This window comes from Gorilla gorilla, chromosome 9, assembly GCF_029281585.2.
Source record: "Gorilla gorilla gorilla isolate KB3781 chromosome 9, NHGRI_mGorGor1-v2.1_pri, whole genome shotgun sequence".
In the NCBI taxonomy this organism is placed as follows: domain Eukaryota; kingdom Metazoa; phylum Chordata; class Mammalia; order Primates; family Hominidae; genus Gorilla; species Gorilla gorilla.
Window position 1 is genome coordinate 36,841,526 of NC_073233.2, and position 20,248 is coordinate 36,861,773.

At 40.3% G+C, this 20,248-nt stretch overlaps 1 protein-coding gene across 3 annotated transcripts in view; it reads right to left on the reverse strand.

Annotated features, from left to right (window-relative positions):
* Positions 1–20,248, reverse strand: part of MPPED2 (metallophosphoesterase domain containing 2) — a 177,860-nt gene that overhangs the window by 76,483 nt on the left and 81,129 nt on the right. For all 3 annotated transcript variants that reach the window (XM_019037749.4, XM_019037750.3, XM_055354191.2), the window contains exon 4: positions 8,892–9,117. In XM_019037749.4, the coding sequence (XP_018893294.1) occupies positions 8,892–9,117 (226 nt within the window). The remainder of the gene's footprint in view (positions 1–8,891; positions 9,118–20,248) is intronic.

Sequence of the window (20,248 nt, forward strand, 5' to 3'; positions counted from 1 at the left end):
GTGTGGTTACCTAAACTAACTTGTGAACACATCTGAGCCACAGAGGAGAAATGCATCACAGGAAGACAGAAGCAGCTAAGGCTGGAACCAAATAAATACAGGTTAAGACTGTCAATGGGACTCTAGTGGGCTCACTGTCTGGCAAGACCTGGAGAAGTTCATTCTTCCCTTGCAGTTCAGAGTATAAAATAAGTAATCAGTGTTTGTCAAGTAGCCTGAAAATAAATGGTACAGAATCTACAAGACGCTAAGAACTCAATCACTGAGAATTCAGCCACTGAGAAAAGGGAATACTGTATATTTGACAATTGGTTTTAATGTCCATAGGACGTTCTGAGGGCCCACCTGGTCTAGCTTCCGACCAATCTCAAACTTGACGCCAACTACTTTGACTGCAGCCTTGAAGCGATGGTCTCTGTATCTAAGAGTAACTTCTAGAGCTGCTCACAGTACGGGAATAAGGTGTCTGAGCTGAAGAAATGATACCAAAGAGCCTAAAATTGCTGGTGGAGGCTTTCTTTGAAAACTCTCACTGCCGTACTGTGAGGTTTAATGTGAGGTTTGTCCTACTCCCATTTCTCACTTTTATTGAACCATGCTCACCTGAAGAGATGCTAGATTTCTGAGTGTTCAGGAAGAATCTAGGTATATGTACCTTGTTAACACGTGTTATTAAAGCCCATGGACATCATTTAGGGCTTTGCTTGGTTCCATTTTGCTCTATCATCTCTAGTCTTCCGTTTTGTATATCCATGACTGTGCCGGATCTTGTACTGGAAATACTTTCTTTCCTTTTGTCACTGGGTGTCTAATCTGTGTAAATCCTCAGTTCACCAGCCAGAGACATATCTCTACCACCACCACCCTGATTCACTCATTCATTCTTTCAGAAGACAGGGACCAAGCATCTACTATGTGCCAGGCACTGAGCTTGCCTAGGGTATGCATAGAGGACAAAGTACAGGTCCCTGCTCTGACGGAGCTTGTAATCACTTTATACTCTCTTTCTATCCACCAGCAGCAACTCTGGATTAAAAGGAGCCTATTAGTGTAATAGGAGAAAATGAAAGAACACCCAGCAGCCAGCCAGCCATGTCCCAAAGTGGAGGTCCAGGTCTTCTGTGGAGCACAGTGTGGGCCCATGGCAGGTCTGACTGCAGCCGAAGTACACTGCCAGCACTTCCCTCTTGGTGCATATGCCCAGGGCTGCTGTCTCTCTCCACTGCATGGTTCTTCAGAGGGAAAAAGCCACATGCAACCTATACTTGCCTCCTGATATGTGTTGTGGAGGAAGTTGCCTCTGTGGTGCAGGAACAGCAGGAGCTGACTCATGCCTTATAACACATTAAGACATAAATCTGCGTGTGTGAGAGACAGGGTTTCCCTCTGTCACCCAGGCTGAGTGCAGGGGTGTGCTCACGGCTCATTGCAACATCGACCTCCCAGACTCAGTAATCCTCCTGCCTCAACCACCCAAGTAGCTGGGACTACAAGCACATACCACGCCTGGCTAATTTTTTAATTTTGTAGAGATGGGGCCTCACTATGTTGCCCTGTCTGGTCTCAAACTCCTGAGCTCAAGTGATCCTCCAACCTCAACCTCCCAAAGTGTTGGGATTACAGGCACAAGCCACTGCACCTGGCCAATTTTTTTTTAAACCCTAGTGTCTGAGTCACTTGTTTTTTCTCTTCCCTCAATGATCCTATTTTCCCCTAGAAGCACACATCACCACTTAATCCTGAGAGCCCCTGAAGGGTGCTGGCCTGGATTTCTGTACACCCTTTTTGCAACTAGATGAAAACGGCCAGGTCTTCTAAGATGAAAAGCAGCTACTTCCTGAGTTGCTCAGGCCACAGAGTAGACAGGCATCTAGGATATCCTGGTTTAGTCTAGCAAACTCCGCAAAGGAAGCCTGGATTCTAGTCCTGTTTTGCCCTCAAATTAAGTCTGTAGCTTTGGGCAAGTCACTTTCTCTGTCAAAAACTCTCTATGTTGGTCTCTGTCAAAAGGAGGCAATAATGAACAGCAGTTGACATATAAACACTGTAAATGCTGGCTATTGTTAATTATTATTAGTAATACATACCCTGGTTAAAGAATTGTTGTGAGCCCCAAATGAGATAATACATATGAAAGTTCTCTGAGTGAAATACACCATCCAAATGTAAATTTATTATTGTTGTTTGCCAAATGGCTCTCTCAGAATGTGCAGGCAAAAATATAAATTATGCCAACGGTTGCTATGAAGCATAATTGAATGCAGACAAATACTTCTTTAGCACCTCCACATTCTTCCATACAACCACCACCAACACATCAGATAAAGGCACCCGGCAGGCTTTGAAGGCTGAATTGGACAGAGCTGGCAGAAAGGGGCGAGTGAGATCCCACATGACCAGTTCTGCATAAACTGGCTTTGGAAATGGTATTTACTGATTTGGTCATCAATGGCGAGGTAGGAAGCAAAGTGATCGGTTTTGCTTTCTCCTTTTTCAAATAAACAGGGCAGTTGTTAAACCAGAAGTGAATCTGATCTGGGCTTTAAGAGCAGTCAGCTGCATTCTGAAACAGGCAAAAATGTAAACAGAGCCCTGTAACTCTAGACTAGGGCAGAACAGCCATAGGTTTCATAATGGGAGAGTCTATGGGCCCTGTGCCAAGAAAAATGAAATGTTACCCTGGGCCTTTAAACAGAATCATGTAAGAGCAGAGTGCATATTTGTTTAACACACACACACACAAGACCTTTTTCTGTGCCAATACCTTTCTGAACCCTCCTGAATAAAAGCTGAAATCCCTGAAAACGTCGTACAGAACCAATATTGTTTGCATAGTCTCATTCTTTAGTGCCAAAGGATTTTTCTGCTGAACAAGGAGCTGTTTCTTTCTTTTCTTTTTTCTTCTTCTTCTTCTCCTTTTTTTTTTTTTTGCCTAAGTTAATTACAAAGTATGACTGAGAAAATAAAATAAATGAGCCCATTCCACCCATCCCTGTATCTGAATTCTATCATATGAGTTGCCAGTTGGTTTTCTAATCCTCTCACTCAATATCTGCTGCTAATTTGTTCGCTATTTCAAGAACTTGAAGACTGTCAGCAAAATACATGATGCATTACAAAACTTATAATTGGAAATAAAAACATCTGACGCTTTCCTGACAGAGTAAACATAAAGTACTATTGCACTGATCAGAACAAGGGAAATGTGAGCAACCTTGTAGCTATTTGTGTGCAAACACAATTAGAAATGCTGCAGAGAGTGAAATCAACACTCAACTCCCACTTTGAAAAATGCTGAGAAAATTACATCTAAATGAATGAATGAATTTATGATAGGAAATGAGGGGAAGAGAGGAAGGGAAAACAAATCCTGTTCACAGTTCCTTTGAAAATGCAACTCAACAGACTTTCTCTTCCTATTTCAGCCATTTTAGAATTGCACTGCCTAGGCCTGATCTAATTTTCCTGCTGGAGAAGTTAAGGCACTTCCTCCACAGTTACTAAATCTGACAAATTACACCTGGGTCCACTCTAACGTGAAAAAATGTGTTCTTTGTTCCTGACCCTTTGGTCAGCCTAGAGATCAAATTCCTGGACATTGGAAAGCCCCACTCATATTCATTAAAAGCCACGGGAGACCAGCTCTGTATTTCTGTTCAAGAGAAGAACAAGGTGCAGGCTTTCGCTGAACAATACAACTGCTCTGCTCCAGTCGGCGCAGTATAGACCTTTCACTTTCTGCAGCTTGGCTGCTGATCAATTAATATGTGGATTTTTTTTTTCTGCACAGTATCTTAGTATCAAAACAGCAAAAGAAGAGCCTAGTCCCACGCGTAAGTTTACCCCAAATTGCTTGTGTTAAAAAGCTGGCTACAGATTCAGTAATCAAAAATACAAAGATGATTTCAAAACTCTACCTTCCCTCTACCCAGCCAGACATGCCATTAGTTACCACAGGGGCTAGTATTTGACAGATTGGAATTTTCTTCCCTTTCTAACCATACTCAGCCTTTGAGAAAGATGTTACAGAGCTGAGAGTGAGTCACAAAGACAAAATTGGGCACCACTGGTGGCAGAGAATCAATTTTAGGTATGCAAGCAATCCACAAGCTCTCCCATGGTACGAAGTAAGTATGAGGCTGACCCACCTGCCTGACAACAAAAAACCTTCTTCTGTACTCCCAAAAAAGAATGAGAAAAAAACAACAATAGGAGAAGTGAAGCAAATCTGTGGCTGAACTGTTAAAAAGATGCCTGATGCCTTTCTTCCAGATTCTTGGAAGAATGAGATGGTGAAGGAATACATACAGATGCCATAAAACCTGCCTTAAGGCCTCCTGAGGTAAGGGTGCCCCTTAAGAATTCATCAACTCTTGCCTTCCCATTTGAGGGAGCCCCCTTCCTTCCAGACCTGGCATCCCACTTATAACATCTTCAGTTTAGGCCACTGAATTTTCCCAGACTTATCAAACCACATTCAAAGCCTCTTCCTTGGGGATCTAGTAAGTACTACAGAACATTACGGTTGCAAACATATATAAATGCTCTGGTGTGTTGTAAGTTATTTTCTACATACCAATTCCTGTTAAATTGTAAATTAGAAAACACTACTTTAATTCTCCCTAGTCTTGAGGTAGCTTTCAGCTGTGTTGCAAGTTATCAACGTGTAACGAATACAGACTAATATTCTTTTTCTGTAGCTAGACCAAGCCACAATCCATATCTTCTAAATACATGAATTATAGCTATTTTCCTAGTCTGATGGCGATTACTTTTGAGAAACCTGTGAATCCTTAGTATCAGGGTTCTTATTTTGATTTCTATTTTTAAAACCACTAGCGGTATCAGCAATGCAGAACTTAATACTTCCTCCAAAAAAGTCACTGTAAAAACAGGGAAATCAAACAATCAATTTACATTATTTTGGGTTGAAATATCTGTTGGGTTACTAAGCAGGGACTCACCTATGTGTAAATCTCAGAGATGGAAAAAATCTAATTTCCGAGGGGAGAAAAGTGGTACCTATGGTATAAGTTCTCCCAAACGTTGCTTCTTAATAATAAAAGAGGCTAAAAATTGTACAAGACATTAAAGTAATTCAAGCATGCTCACAAATATGTATTGTTTTTGAAAATTCTAACTTTCATGACCATTTAAGTGGGTGGCATATGAGAGAAACAAGGGCAGACCTCATTCCTCATGTTTTACAACTAAATGAAGAAGTTAAGGGACTTGCCTAGTGTCACCCAATGAGCAGAAGGTGAACTAGGGCTGAAACTTATCTAATCTCACTCCTAGTCCCATAGTCTCCTTATGAAGGTTGACAGAGGTATAAAGTAGTTTGGAAACATTAACACATCACTATTAGTAGTAATAGCTAACATTTATCAAATGCTTACTCCGTGCTAAAAAGTCTTCTATGCGCTGTGGATGCATTAATTCTATCTTCATAACAACCATGAAACCGTAATGTTTTCTCCCATTTTAGAGATGAAACAGAGGCAGGCAGATGTTAAGAAACTCACCCAAGGTCCCACTGAGCAAGTGGTAAAGATGGCAAATACTCTCCTCCCTAGCACAGAAATGCTAATGCAGACATTTCTAAATCGATGTTCAGATTATCAGTAGCTCTGGGAATATTAATTTTGACGAAATATCTTCACAGTGAGATCCAAACTACTGATGCCTCCCAAAAACAGATGATGAAACTGAAATATCATTTTTGTCAACCTCTGTATTCTTGGTCAAAATACAAAGTATCAACAATTCCAATGGATGGGGCAAAAATCATTTAGAGATCTCCCTCATTGTAAAGAGATGCTCAATAGGAAATGGTTGAAGCTTTGTGGAAATCTCAACAGACTTAAGTCTAAGGACACCTTTAGGAGAACATTTCAGAAGACTGATTAGTGCTTATTTTCTTGACTTTGCTACCTTGCCAGTATTAAAATTAAAACATTTTAAATGATATCAATCCATTTCAGATATAAACTTTGTCTGCAGTTTGCAGCACCACCAAAAACAGATCATGCCCTGCCACATCACATATCTGAATTAGTCTGTTTGTTCGATTTCTTGAGATGCTGCAAGATCTGCCTGAGGACCAAAATCATTCCCTCATTCATCACAGCTACAATCTAGTTTAGCTGAACCCTGTCCTAAACAGATTTGAATCAGCTCAGATAATGGAGGAAGTTTGTTGCTGTCATCATTTCAGCAACTATCAGTCCAGGGATTTCTGAACATCTGCTTGCTCAGGAATAGCCTTAAATGTCCTGTGCCTTTTAAGGATTTTTTCAAAAGTAATCTTAAATTATTTTTAAAGAATGATCTTAACTTGCATGTAGAGCATCTCTGCCAATCAGAGGTCATTCCTCAACTACTGTACTGACATTAAGAACTGGGCTGTGAAGCTGGAAATGCTCTGTCTCCTGCCCTTTACCCAGAAATGCTAATATCAACATCCTACATGACCCCAGATTACAGTTTGACAGGACTGATTTCTGCTGTTTATTCTCTTGCCCTTTACCACGTTCTCACACATTACAAAAATAAATTGACGTACCTTACTAAAGCTAGGTATAAACTGGATCTGAGGATTATAACCACCAATTACCACATCCCAACCCCTGCCACCCCTCAGTCATGCTGTACACCCTGGAATCAGACTTGTCAGGTTCAAATCAGACCTCTTATTATCTGTGGCGATTCTTGAGCAATTACTTAACTTTTCTGCACCTGGATTTTCTTATCTGCCAAATGAGAATCATAATAGTGCCCATCTCCTAAAGGTATTGTGAGGATTAAATGAGATAACACATATACAAAAAATGTAGGACAATGCCTGGCATATAGGAAGTACTTAATTAAGAGTTCAAAATCATTGTCGGGGTTGATTTTAAACAGATATGTACTTCCTGTACCCACTCACCAGTCCTTCTGGATACCAACTCGTAAAGCTAGAAAAAAATTATAGAAAATATCTCAACCTTTTAACTTACAGAGGACAAGCCAAACTGTCGAGTAAAGTGACCAATCTGAATTCAGTCTGCTTGTCTTTTTCCAGTCCTATCCACAACTCCTAGTGAAGGACTGGGGTACTTTTCTGTATTAAGTGAGTAAAGGTGAGTTCTTCTGCTCTACATATACACACACAGGTTAGTTTTGCTCTATATACACCCTCAAAAAAAAAAAAAAAGTCCTAGAACCTGCTGATATTGACAATCATTTAGTCTAACATTCTCATTTTAAAGATAAAAAAAAAAAACTGGCTCTAGGGCCTAAATGACTTGCCTAAGTTCACATAAATACTTAGTGGGAGAGCCCAAGGCCAGAAAAATTATAATTCATACCCTAAGCAAACTATCTGATATTCTCTTAAGTCCACTGCAAACTTTACCTATTTTATCCTCATCATAACCCTTTAAAATAGGTATCATTTTCACCATCTTAGAGATGTGAAAACTGAGGCTCAGACACTGTGAAGTAACTCCTTTAAAACCTGACAACTGTCAACTGATACAATCAAGATTGACATGCTTCTTGTCTGGCCTCCAAGGATACATGTACCTGTTTCAAGTTTTCCAGAGCTTAGTTCTGAGAATTCTAGTGCCAGCTCTCAACCAGTAACTTTCAAACCACCTGTGCATCAGTCTTGCCCAGGGAACTTTAAAAAATACAAACTGCTGGGCTTCATCTCAGGAACGACAATCAGAGTCTCTGGAGGAAGGGCTTCAAAATCTATATTTCTACAGAGACGGTAATTCTGATGTGTAGAGAGGTTTGAGAAACCCTAATCTAAGCAAGATATTTTATGACTGCTTCCAGTACAAAATGAGAGGGAAACGAGTTACCTAAGGCTGATGGAATGTTCAGAGTAGCTGAATCTATGTGAAGGGTAGCATGGTGACCTCCTCTCAAATCCTTCTGTGTCACACAGACATACACCCAGCCCCAGTAACATAAACATATACAGCCAGCCCTCCATAATCAGAGGTTCCGCATCCAGGGATTTAACCAACCAAGGATAGAAAATATTAGAAAAAGGGCCAGGAGCGGTGGCTCATACCTGTAATCCCAGCACTTTGGGAGGCCAAGGCGGGCCAATCACCTGAGGTCAGGAGTTCAAGACCAGCCTGGCCAACATGGTGAAACCCCGTCTCTACTAAAAATATAAAAATTAGCCGGGTACAGTGGCATGTGCCTGTAATCCCAGGTACTTTGGAGGCTGAGGCAGGAGAATTGCTCGAACCCGGGAGGCGGAGGTTGCAGTGAGCTGAGATCACACCACTGCATTCCAGCCTGGGCGACAGAGAGATACTCCACCTCAAAAAAAAAAAAAAAAAAAAAATGAAGAAAGAAAAGAGAAGAAAAGAAAAGAAAGAAAAGAAAAGAAAATATTGGAAAAAGGATTGCATCTATGCTAGATATTTTTTGTCATTAATCCTTAAACCATAAAACATAACAATGATTTATATCATATTTACATTGTATTATGTATTATAAGTAATCTAGAGATGATTTAAAGTATTCACGAGGATGTGCATAGGTTGTATGCAAATACTACACCATTTTATATAAAAGACTTGAGCATGATGGAATTTTATCAGTGGGAGGTCCTGGACCAATACCCCATGGACACTGAGGGAGGCATGACTGTATATATCTAGGAAAGCTTTAACTCCTATTGATCTTGCCTAAAGGGATCTCTATCACAATGAAAACAACAAGTGTTGCATTTTGCAGCAGTACAGTATGTATTTTGTTGGAAATACAGCAATAAGGTTTCCTTTCATCCTAATCATTTTCATTTAAAGCATCTAAATCTGAGCTGTGTTTTCTTGGTACTGAGCTAAAAAGCAATGTGGAAAACTGTTTGAATCATCACTTACCAAGGTGCACCGTATATCCTGAATCCCTTCACTGTTACCTCCGAATCTTGTAAGTAAATACTGTTTGTCAGGAGGGACTGAACATTGTCAAAGTCCTCTGGTTTCAATTTGGACACAGAGGGGAAACGGTAGTAGTCCTGTTTAACAAGGTCTGCCATGAATTCCTTATCAAATGTCAGTTCATGATTCCCAGCAATCACTATTTTATATTCATATGGCAGGTTTCCTGAAATAAGAAAAAAGAGCACCAATTAGCACGTTCATTTCCCATCACAAAGTACAACAGCCGAGACTGTGTGATTAGCAGACAGCTCACCCAAATGAAATAGCTCACAAATTCCTTTACATTTCCATGTGAACTGGAATTTATGACTACTCCTTTATGCTAACAAAAATGACAATAACGGGAGATAGGAAGCTGCTAAGTAGCTAAAACATTGCTAAAAAGACATTAAGTTTTCTAGTTCCATTTCCCTCTTCTGTATGCTATGTATTCATTGTGATGAATCCACAGGGTAATGAATCCACACTTTATATTTATCCAGTAAAAAGCTCTTTAATCACGATCCTTAAGAGAAGGTCTGTACCTAGTTTGGTCCTCAAAACATAATCTAACCAACTATTCTTAACAACTTAGATAACTACTAGATTTTTAGTATATGCTTCATACTAAAGACATGGCATAGTCAAACATTCCATAATTGACATACATTAAAGGAACCAGATAGTACAATTTCATATTTCAACTCTAATTTTAAGTTTCCTTTTTGGGTTGTGAATAAAAAGAACATTAGTAAGGGCCCCCTGATTAGAAGGCTAACTTTCCTCCTATTGGGATGGGAGAAGAAACTGTAAAGCTTAACCCTCTTTTAATATTTATGGTATGGAAATGTGAGTTCTCGGTGTGTGCTTTTTATGCAAAAGTTTCCCGATCAAAATGAGATAATTCTGGGAAGAAGAATGAAAGCTATAAAGGAAAACCCAAACACCAGACTTCTGCATAGATTTATAATGTTTGAATAAAGTACGGGTCATACATATTAATAACTCACCGTGATGCTATAAGAACCAAAATCCAAAGGGAGATAGTGCCGGGCAGCTGTCCCCACCTGAAATTAATGTTCTTTTCCTTACTCTGTCACTACCCATCCCTCAAGCCTCACTGTTCATCTGCTGCTTTTTATTTTATTTTATTTTGGAGGAAAAAAAGAGTGGGACAATGGCACCTATAATTCCAGCTTTCTGAGACCTATGGGTCTGATGCGAAATTAATGTTTCCTGCTATTCCAGGAAGAATTAAAGTTACCACTAGCAGGAAATTGGATACACTTGTTGTAAGAACTGGTCCTTACCAGCAAGCCAGAGTCTCAATGATTTCATTAAGGAAGCTTAGTGGGGAAGAGAATTTTGTGGGCGGGGGGGTTGGGGGAGGTGAGGGGAGCAAGTTCCATCGTCAGTCCACTTGGATTTTAGCAATTCAAACTGTAAAGATTACATTGTGAAGTCCACACAGTCTCAGCAGCACATCACAAACGTATTTGCTAATATTGAAGCAGTTTTTAAGACTGGCAAACCATGTTTTGTATATTACTGCCTTTCTTTAGCTATTAATTGTTAGATTTCTGACAATAATAAAATTGCATATATAGCACGGGCAATAATGGGGAGGCTTAAGAGAGAGATGAAAGCAGTCTGATAGAAAATAACACTGCAGAGAGAGGAAACCAGAAACGCTGAGGCCAAGCAGCAATGGATATCTTTGACTACTAGCCCACAGTGCTGTATGTCACGTCTTTGGCCTCAGTTATTTGCAAGGCTATGCTGAAGAGTTCAAAAAAGAATAGGAAGCCTCCCTCAAATGCATGTTTATGCGAATTTGGTAATTAAGAGTATGATGTACATAGCAAGTTGTTTGGATAGAATGGTGGTATCTTGCACAATTCCAGAACTTCAAGTGCAGATGAAAGATATATCAACAGGGCCACAAATTCCCAGTACTGCACATGCTGGAAATTTGTGAGAGGCCCTACAACTCTAATATCATGGCTCTGTGACCCTATGAGTCTAATAGTGCTCCCTGCCCCAATTCACCTGTGCTCCCAAAGCCGGAACAGGCTAAAACGTTTTCCCAGACAGCAATGTCTTCCAAGGCCGGTCCTTACTGTGTGATTCTTAGAGCAGAAGATTTTACCTGTACAAGTCACACTGTAGTTGCCCAGTTCCCCTTTAATCATTCACGATGATGGGACTCACTGTAAACCCTTTCATTATGTGCCGCCGCTCTTGCAGGAAGCCTGGGTTTCTCAATTTATCCTCATTTTAGGGCTCAGGTTCAGGGACAGCGTGGGTGAGACTAGCCACTATGGCAAAGGAAGTATATTTTCCCCCTTCAGACTGGATTTTTTCTTTCTTTCTTTCTTTCTTTTTTTTTTTTAAGTAAAACTGCTGCAAAGTAAATCTTTCTCAGAAAGACAAGCATCTTTGGTGTCTTTTAAATCAAATTTTGGAGACTCGGCATAAAAAGGTAGCCACCAAAATGAAGAGCCACAGAAAAGGTGATGATATTTACACATCACCAACAAACTCATCTTTTTCTGAGAATCCAGTAGTAGCTTCCAACTTCTATCCTCTGTTACTGATGTTATGAGATTGTCTGACATATTTTCTTTTTGCTGAACTGACCTTTCATCTATAATCTGCCAACCTTTATGTTTTATATGAAAAGTGTAAACAGGGCAGCTGACAAATCTCCTGTTACTTGATGGCATTTTCGTTTTTTTTTTTTTTTTTTTTTTCCAGACTAGATTAATTGGGAAGGCCCTGCAGTCAAGCTTCAAACTTCTTGGTATTCAAATAGCAACACTTTAAAATTGTCAGGCAAAGAGGTGCCTGCCTTTTTCCATTTTATTCAGATCATGCCAGCTAAGCTGACCTGCTTGTATAAAAAAACCAAGGCCATATATATACTCTAACATGGAAAAAAAATCCTTGCTCTGAATGACCCAAAGAACTCTACCAGCCAGGCACGGTGGCTCACACCTGTAATCCCAGCACTTTGGGAGGTCGAGACAGGCAGATCACCTGAGGTCAAGAGTTTGAGACCAGCCTGGCCAATGTGATGAAACCCTATCTCTACTAAAAATACAAAAATTAGCCGGGTGTGGTAGCAGGAGAATTGCTTGAACCCCGGAGGTGCAGGTTGCTGTGAGCCGAGATTGAACCACTGCACTCCAGCCTGGGTGACAAGAGCAAAACTTGTCTCAAAAAAAAAAAAAAGAACGCTACCAACCAACCAGTTTCATCGTTCCCAAGGCATGGTCTATGTTCTACTAATGGTACACAAGATTATTTTAGGTGAAATGGAAAGGAACCTTTGACAAAATGTCAAATAGTTTTGTATTTTAAAACTACTTTTAAGAATGCATTGTTTGGACAAATACAATATAAAAGTATAAGTAATGATATATAGCCTCCTTTTTTCTACCTTTATATGTAAAATAAGAGGTAATTTCAAGAAAATTACTGAGCAAATAGTAGAGGTAACTTACAGGGACAATAAAGTGACAATGGTAGCAAGTGAATTAATGAGATGTGGAAAACTTGCTCATCAGTTCACGTTAGAGCTACAGAATGTAAGTGAGACCATAAAAGAGGCAGTTATTTGAGTTTTATCTATTCTGTATCTTCTGCACTTAGTGGTGTCACACAAGTAGATACTCATGAACTGAAAGTCAACTGGGTCCTCGCTGCTACTTGACAGTTCTAAGTGCCCCACACTCCAGCCACTACCTCCCCAAAGCAGCCATCACAAAATTTGTCCAGTTTCCTCTCTAGCTCCCAGGCTCCAACTGAGCCCCTCTCCAGACATGCAAAATACCCTCTAACCACATGTGTACAGAAGGAGGGAGGTTCTCTTTACTTCTGCCTTTTCACTTTCCCATCACACCATCTGTTTGCATCTTCTCATCTTTCTAACAGAGGTTGAGCATCCTTTATCTGAAATGCTTGTGACCAGAAGCATTTAGGATTTTGGATTTTTTCAGATTTTGGAACATTTGTGTTACACTGATTGAACATTCCAAATCCAAAAATCCAAAATCTGAAATGCTCCAATGAACATTTTCACTGAGTGTCATGTCAGTGCTCAAAATGTTTCAGATTTTGGAACACTTTGGATTTTGGATTCTCATAGTAGGGATGTTCAATTTGCAAATTGGCCTCTTAATCTGATTCCTCCCACTCCCATAAGCACCTTCCTTTTCCAGGCATCTCCTCTCTTTGATATTTTGGGCCTCTCTCTATACATTGAGTCCTCCTCCTTGGTGAGTTTATATTTACCCACTCCAAGAAAACAAAAACAAACAACCCTTGACACATACACACACACATATGTGCCTCAAACATGATCGTAAACATTCCTTGACTTTTTTACTTCTTTGAGATGCTTCCTCATTTCACTTCTAAACTTCTTAAAAGAGGATTCCATAAGCTTGCTGCTGGTGGGACCAATTCAGCCCTCAGATGTGTTATGCTTAGCCCTCAACTGAGGTTATTATTTGTTTGTTTGTTTGTTTTTTGTTTTGTTTTGTTTTTGTAATGAACTAACATCTAGAACTCAGGAAATATCACCCAAAAGTTTCTGCACTTCCAGCTTCTTGTGGAAAATCAAAAGTCAGGCAAAACTGACCTCCAGTCTGCCAAGAGATCTCCCCTCTCTGATTTCTTCTCATACAGCCCACTTACCACATTTGTTCTGCCTGATGGGCCACTATATTAATAGATTTAACAATGTACAGCCAAATGGTTACTCAAAAGTTACTCAATGCAATCTGGCTTCTGCTTCTACTCTCCTTCCAAAAGCGTCCCTGGAATGTGACTAATAACCTCCTAATGGCCAAAGCCATGGCTTTATTTGAATTCTGACCTCTGTTGATCACACTACAGTGGTGTGATCCATTCCCTTGATTACTGCTGTGGCACTCTCCAAGTTCTCCTCCTCCCTCTCTGATATTTCCTCTCCTCTCTCTTCTTCCTCAGCTTCCTTTGCATCCTATCTCATCTGCATGCTTATTCCATGACACTCTCCTTATTCATCTTTACTTCTATGGGCAGTATTTAATAGTTTCTTACTGTGCTTCTCACATTTCTATTCCTAATGATTCGATTTTAAAACTATTACAATTTAAACTGTGGACGCAGCATGGGGATAAGAATGGGGACTCTGTAGTCTCTGCCACATGTTAGCTGTATGACCTTGGAGATTCCTTATGTTCTCTAAAGTGCACTAGCAAAATGGGGATAATAACACCTACCTCATGAGTTTTGGCAAAGATAAAATGAAATTTAACCTCTAAAGCACATGCATGGTGCAGAGTAAACCATCAGTGCACGTTCACTATTATTACTCCATTTTTGAGTTTTGTTTTTGCATGTGACTTGTATCCCCATAGACTTGAAGACATGGATCATGGCTTATTGTTCCTTATTGACCCAAAGTACCTAGTCCCACATCTTCAAAATGGCAGACACACAACTCAGATTTGTTGAGTAAGTGAAGGAACGAATGAACCTCCACAAGACTTCCTGGTAACTTCCATAGAATTCCAGGAACTCGGTTTGTCATCTTGGGCTATGGCAAGGTTTAAGCCAATGTCACATTTTCTTCCAACTTTAAGCCCGCATGAAGTGTCCTGTTCCTTCTCCCCAACATCCAGTCTAGCCGACTAATCTCCAACTCTTTTTAAACTACAGTTTCCTCAGATATAAATAGAGTAAAAATAAAATACTGCTTCTAAAGTATGGTGAGGATTAAACAAGATCCTGCATATAAACAACCTGCACAGTTTCTGACACTTTATATTCACTCAACAGACATTAGCTGTGTTGTTATGTTATTGTCATGACCATCTTTCCCAATCGCCATCAATAAATCATTGGTTTATCCACAAATTGGACCACTCCCTGATGCCAGGCACAATGTCACTACTCTCAAAGCAAAGCATCTGAAGATGAAAAAGAACATTTTGATTTTTCTCATGGCAGAAACTGGCATGTTCCAACATGTCTTTCAAACTAACAAAAGTATTGTTAGGGCCAATAAGCATTTGGATCTAAAAGTGAAGGTCAGTGGGGCTATGAGGCCTCCAACCTGCACACAATGCAAACACAGCACCTCTGTTGAGATAATCCTAACCTCGCACAATGTATTCCCTTAACACACAACTTTTTGCCTCCTTCTCTCATCCAGATATCTCTGTCTTCCAGTATTTATCAAATACCAAAAAATGTGCCGAGTGGCCTCTCATTCATGAATGATTAGTATAACCTGTAATAGATAGCATCCAGACTGTTTCTCTCAAGAGTGACTACTCATGCAGAATATCCAGAATTTCTTCTTAGAATCAGGTGGGGTTATTCTTCTATGAGCATGCAGCAAGGAATAGATGAAAAGTTTAAGATTTCCAGCTATGCACATGTCTGATGAACTCTATAACAATGTTAAAACAAACACATAGCAACTTATGTCAAAGTCAGCATAACTCCCTTATAAAACTCTGGACATTTAACATACCACTTATAATGGCTCCGATGAATCACAACACATGAACCCCTAAGGGTCCTCCAAGACAATCTGGTGGTTTGAGGCTGTGCTCCGTGAAGCCTCCCCAGGGATGGAGAAGGGCAGAGGGGAACGACCTTCTCTGAGGTTCACCAGAGCAGCTATGCTTTCCTTGATTTTACCATCTGGGGAAAGATTTCATCATTCTAAGAAAGTTAACCCTGGCTTAAAAAAATTAAGAGGAAACCACTGATTCATGCAATTCCATTTTATGGATGAAGAAACTGAGTGCCAGAGAGGTGCTGCCACTTACTAAGTGCAGTCACAGGCCACAAGTGGGGCCAGAATCTAGCTCTTTGGCTCCCAGACCAGTAGTTTTCAGATGACCCCACATATGTGACAACTTGATAAAGTTTGACTTAAGGCCTACTCATACATGAATCCTCCTCATGCCATTATCCATCTATAGTAACCTTTTATCTAATATTAAGCATTTATGGCCCTTTTTGTTTGTACCCATGAAACAGAACTCTCCATTCTAGATGCTTCTCTGGCTATATCACAGACTTCTCCTGTATGGGAAATGAGGCAGTGTCAGCCTCATGCTATAACAATTAAAACACATCCTGGCTCAATTAAAAGATTCCCCGAATGCTACTGCAGCTGTTGGTACAATTTCTTATCTACAGGCTCCTGGGAGAATGTGGGGGCCTACCCAGTGAAGAGAAGGCCAACTTTATGTGAGGTCCCAGAATCTAAAAACTTGTTGGCTACAATTATGAGGATGAGATTTTGATAGGAAAATGGAGGTCTGAGGTAATAAATTCAAACACCTACATGGACTAGGGAGGTAAAGAAACAATGTGAATTGAGCTGAACTAGGTGGAAGATAATAGAGAACAATGAGGGGACTGGGGGCACATGTGCATCAGCATTTTAAAATAAACATATATAAGCACTGCTCTGGCCAAACGTCATCTCCTCTCTAGCTTGCCCCTCTCCCTCGATACAAGTTAATGTTCCTCAAAAATAAGTATCAAACAACTGCAATCAGGTTTTCTGCTATAAATCATTATAGAATGAATTCCTCTAGAAAATTCAAGTTTAGGTCAAACCAAAATCCAAGGTCAATTCCAGAACATTCACTTTTCCCAGGAATCTGCCTGTGATATGCTTTGGCTGTGTCCCCATCCAAATCTCATCTTGAATTGTAGCTCCCATTATCCCCACGTGTTGTGGGAAGGATCTGGTGGGAGGTAATTGAATCATGGGGGTGGTTATCCTCATGCTGTTCTCATGATAGTAAGTTCTCACGAGATCTGATGGTTTTATAAGGGGCTTTACCTCCTTTTGCTCAGCACTTCTGCTTGCTGCCGCCATGTGAAGAAAGACGTGTAGGCTTCCCCTTCTGCCATGATTATAAGTTTCCTAAGGCCTACCCAGCCTTGCTGAACTATGAGTCAATTAAACCTCTCTCCTTTATAAATTACCCAGTCTCAGGTATATCTTTAGTAACAGCATGAGAACAGACTAATACAGCCTGCCAACTTTTAGAAGACAACTCTTGCCTCATACTCTTCATTCCCCATGAACAGGGAATATGGAAAACAGGGGCGATCACAATCATCAGGTCATGGTTAACACCAAATATCCTTTCTCCACACCCTTTTTTTTTTTAAATCAGAGATCTAGTCAGCAAGGCTAATTGATTACTATCTCCTATTTACTCCTGCTAAAACCAAGAGAAAAACCCCAGCATTCAGCAGTAGTTCTTTTTGAAAGAGAGCCTCCAAAAGCAAACATGGCTTGTCATTTTCCTGTATAAAAGAAAACCTAGTTCCATAAAGCTGACATATTTTAAGACTGCCAATCCCTATGCCCTCTCCCATCTATTCTCCCAAATTATAGATTTTTAAAATATATAAGGAAACTAAAAATGTCTGGGGCATAGCACTCACAGTCAGTAAAGCTCATTCTATAGCAGGAGGAAAAACAACAGAGATGACAGGACAGAAGAAGAACTTGCTATGGCTCCCAGGTGCCCAGGAAAATCAAATTCACAAGGCACAGCCTTCAGGCTCACTTTCCCTTGGCAATGTGCTAGAAAAAAAAGCTAACTTGTTGGGATTTAAAAGAATCAAACAAATATATAGTCAGACCTGTTATCACAGGACTGTTTCTAAATAAGAGATATACAACAATTTGATCACATTTCTGAAACCTGCCTGCAATGGGGCAGTGCCAGATGCCTGTTTTAAAACCCTGTTCCCTAATGCCAGTGATATAAAGTTACTTTGTTTTACCCAAGGCACACAGAAGGAGGAAATTTTTCCTATTTAAAATTATTATTATATGTTTAATATTGTAACTCCAGCAGGAACAGGGAAAATTATTAAAACTTTTGAAGCCTCTCTATTTCACTGAGGAATGAATAAGAATAACCCGGGCTTGAAAACTGGCCAAGCAGAAAATTCTGCAGGAAGATGAAAGGAAAAAAGTAATACCAACTGCTAGGAGCATGGAAGAACTATGAGGCTCAGGATGGGCTAAGGAGACATTTCATCTAAATTCCTTCCTTGGCAATTACTGGGGGCTGATAGCAGAGAAGGCCTGAGTCCAGCCTGGAGGTGGGGAGGGGGTTCTATAAGCTATGAGGAGGCAGAGCCAACTTTTTGCTGCTGTACCCCTGGCACCTAGAAGAATGCTTAGTACTTAGTTGGTACCCACTGCATACTCCAGAAATCCCCCTTGGCTCCACAGTTTGCACTCACTTGCCTCAGCTACAAAACCACCAGAAACATTCAGTCAGGGCAAGCTCTGTCTCTGACCTCAGTCTGTCCCCCGTCAGGCTCCATTAATTTTCACAAGTCCTGACAGCTCTAACGTTAATACTCACACTTGCTGATGGAGCCACACAGCAGGTTCAGACTGCTACCTTCTCCTCTGAAACTCATGCATTAGGGTTTCTTCCATGCTTGCAATGGGAAACCAGGTCTAAGAAATATTAAACACAGAAAACTATATTACAATAATGTCAGGGCTGAGCCGGAAACCCAGGAGAAGGCAGGGGATGCGGAGTGAAAGCCCGGTGGTCCACTGCAGGAATGAGCACCAGTGTAAGACACCACAGCGGAAATGCTCCCTCCTCCGCTTCAGCCTCCTCCATAAAGAGAATCCCAAGGCACCAGGAGATGTGATAAACCTTAGTCCACACAAAGAAGACAAAAGTCCACTCCCCATCCCTTACAGTAGTCACTACTGCATTGCACTGATGGCAGGTGACAACTGACAAGTGCAAATGATGGGGAAGCAGGCCATTAATATCCACAATTTTTAGACCATGAAAACTGCCCAGAGATTTTATTGCTGCTCAGCAACTCCTTATTTTAAGCATTCTTGCCTCAACCATGGCCTTATTCCAACACAACTTTTTGTGACCTAAACACACACACGTACACACTCACACATACTCATTCACACTTATATATATTTTTAAGACAACCACAAAGTAGTAGAAATGAATGACACTATCCTCCTTGCTTCCCATCCGAGTATCTCTAAGTTGCCTCCCAAATCAACATGGCATGTTCTAAATGGGAATCCCTAGTGGTAACCGTCCACCTAAATGCAACTCCAATTATATTCCAGTATTGCCATCTGGCTGGACAAAAGAATCATAAGGTAGACTCTTCCACTGTTTATTTTATCCAAACTTTCCTTTACAAATGAGGGTCTTGGCTTAAAAGGAAAGATTTATACAACAAATTCGATTTGAACAATCAGACTAGCTTCTAAAGACCCTTCAATCTACTTCCTCAAGCATTAGAAAACCGCATCCAAATCAAGGTTCCACCAGATAATCACAAGAAAAATTGGTAAAGACATTGTCAGGTTTCATCTGGATCAGTTGTGTGCATGTTTATACAACCTGAACTTACAGGAATATGTGACATAAAGGAAAGAGTGTGGACTTTGGAGTCAGACAGATTTCGGATCAAGTTCCTGCTTCTCTCACTTATTACCTATTAAACTCAGACTCCAAACACACTATTTAAGCTTCACATCACTCATCAGGAAAAAAGAAAAAGAATAATTGTACAATCTACCTTATGAAGTGGGTATGGGGAATAAGTGAGAGCAGGAAAGGACCAAATACAATACTTGCCACATAAAGGATGATAATTATTATTGTTATTATTATTATTAATTTTTGAAATGGAGTCTCACTCTGTCACCTGGGTGAGAGTGCAGTGGCGCAATTTCAGTTCACTGCAACCTCCGCCTCCAGGGTTCAAGGGATTCTCATGTCTCAGCCTCCCAAGTAGCTGGGACTACATGTGCCCACCACCACCCCCGGCTAATTTTTTATATTTTTAGTAGAGACAGGGTTTCGCAATGTTGGCCAGGCTGGTTTCAAACTCCTGACCTCAGCTGATCCCCTCAGCCCGCCTCAGCCTCCCAAAGTGCTGGGATTACAGGCGTGAGCCATCGTGCCTGGCCTATTACTGTTATTTTTATCCTGTCTTCTGTTTTGCAGTGTAACTTAGATCAGAAAAAGGAGCCCATCTCCTACGTTCTACCTCTTTAAAAGAGTATTTAATAAATATCTTTAATAAACTAGTAGTGTTGGCTGACAAAGTCTCTGATGAGATGAAGAATGATATGTTTATTTTTCCCCCACAAAGCCTTTAAAAAGCAACTGAGAAAAAGGTGTTCCTTCCAGCAATAATTATAAAATAAGTGGCAATTATTCTACTGAATAATTAGAGGAACAAATGCAAATCCTGTGTGTTTGCAT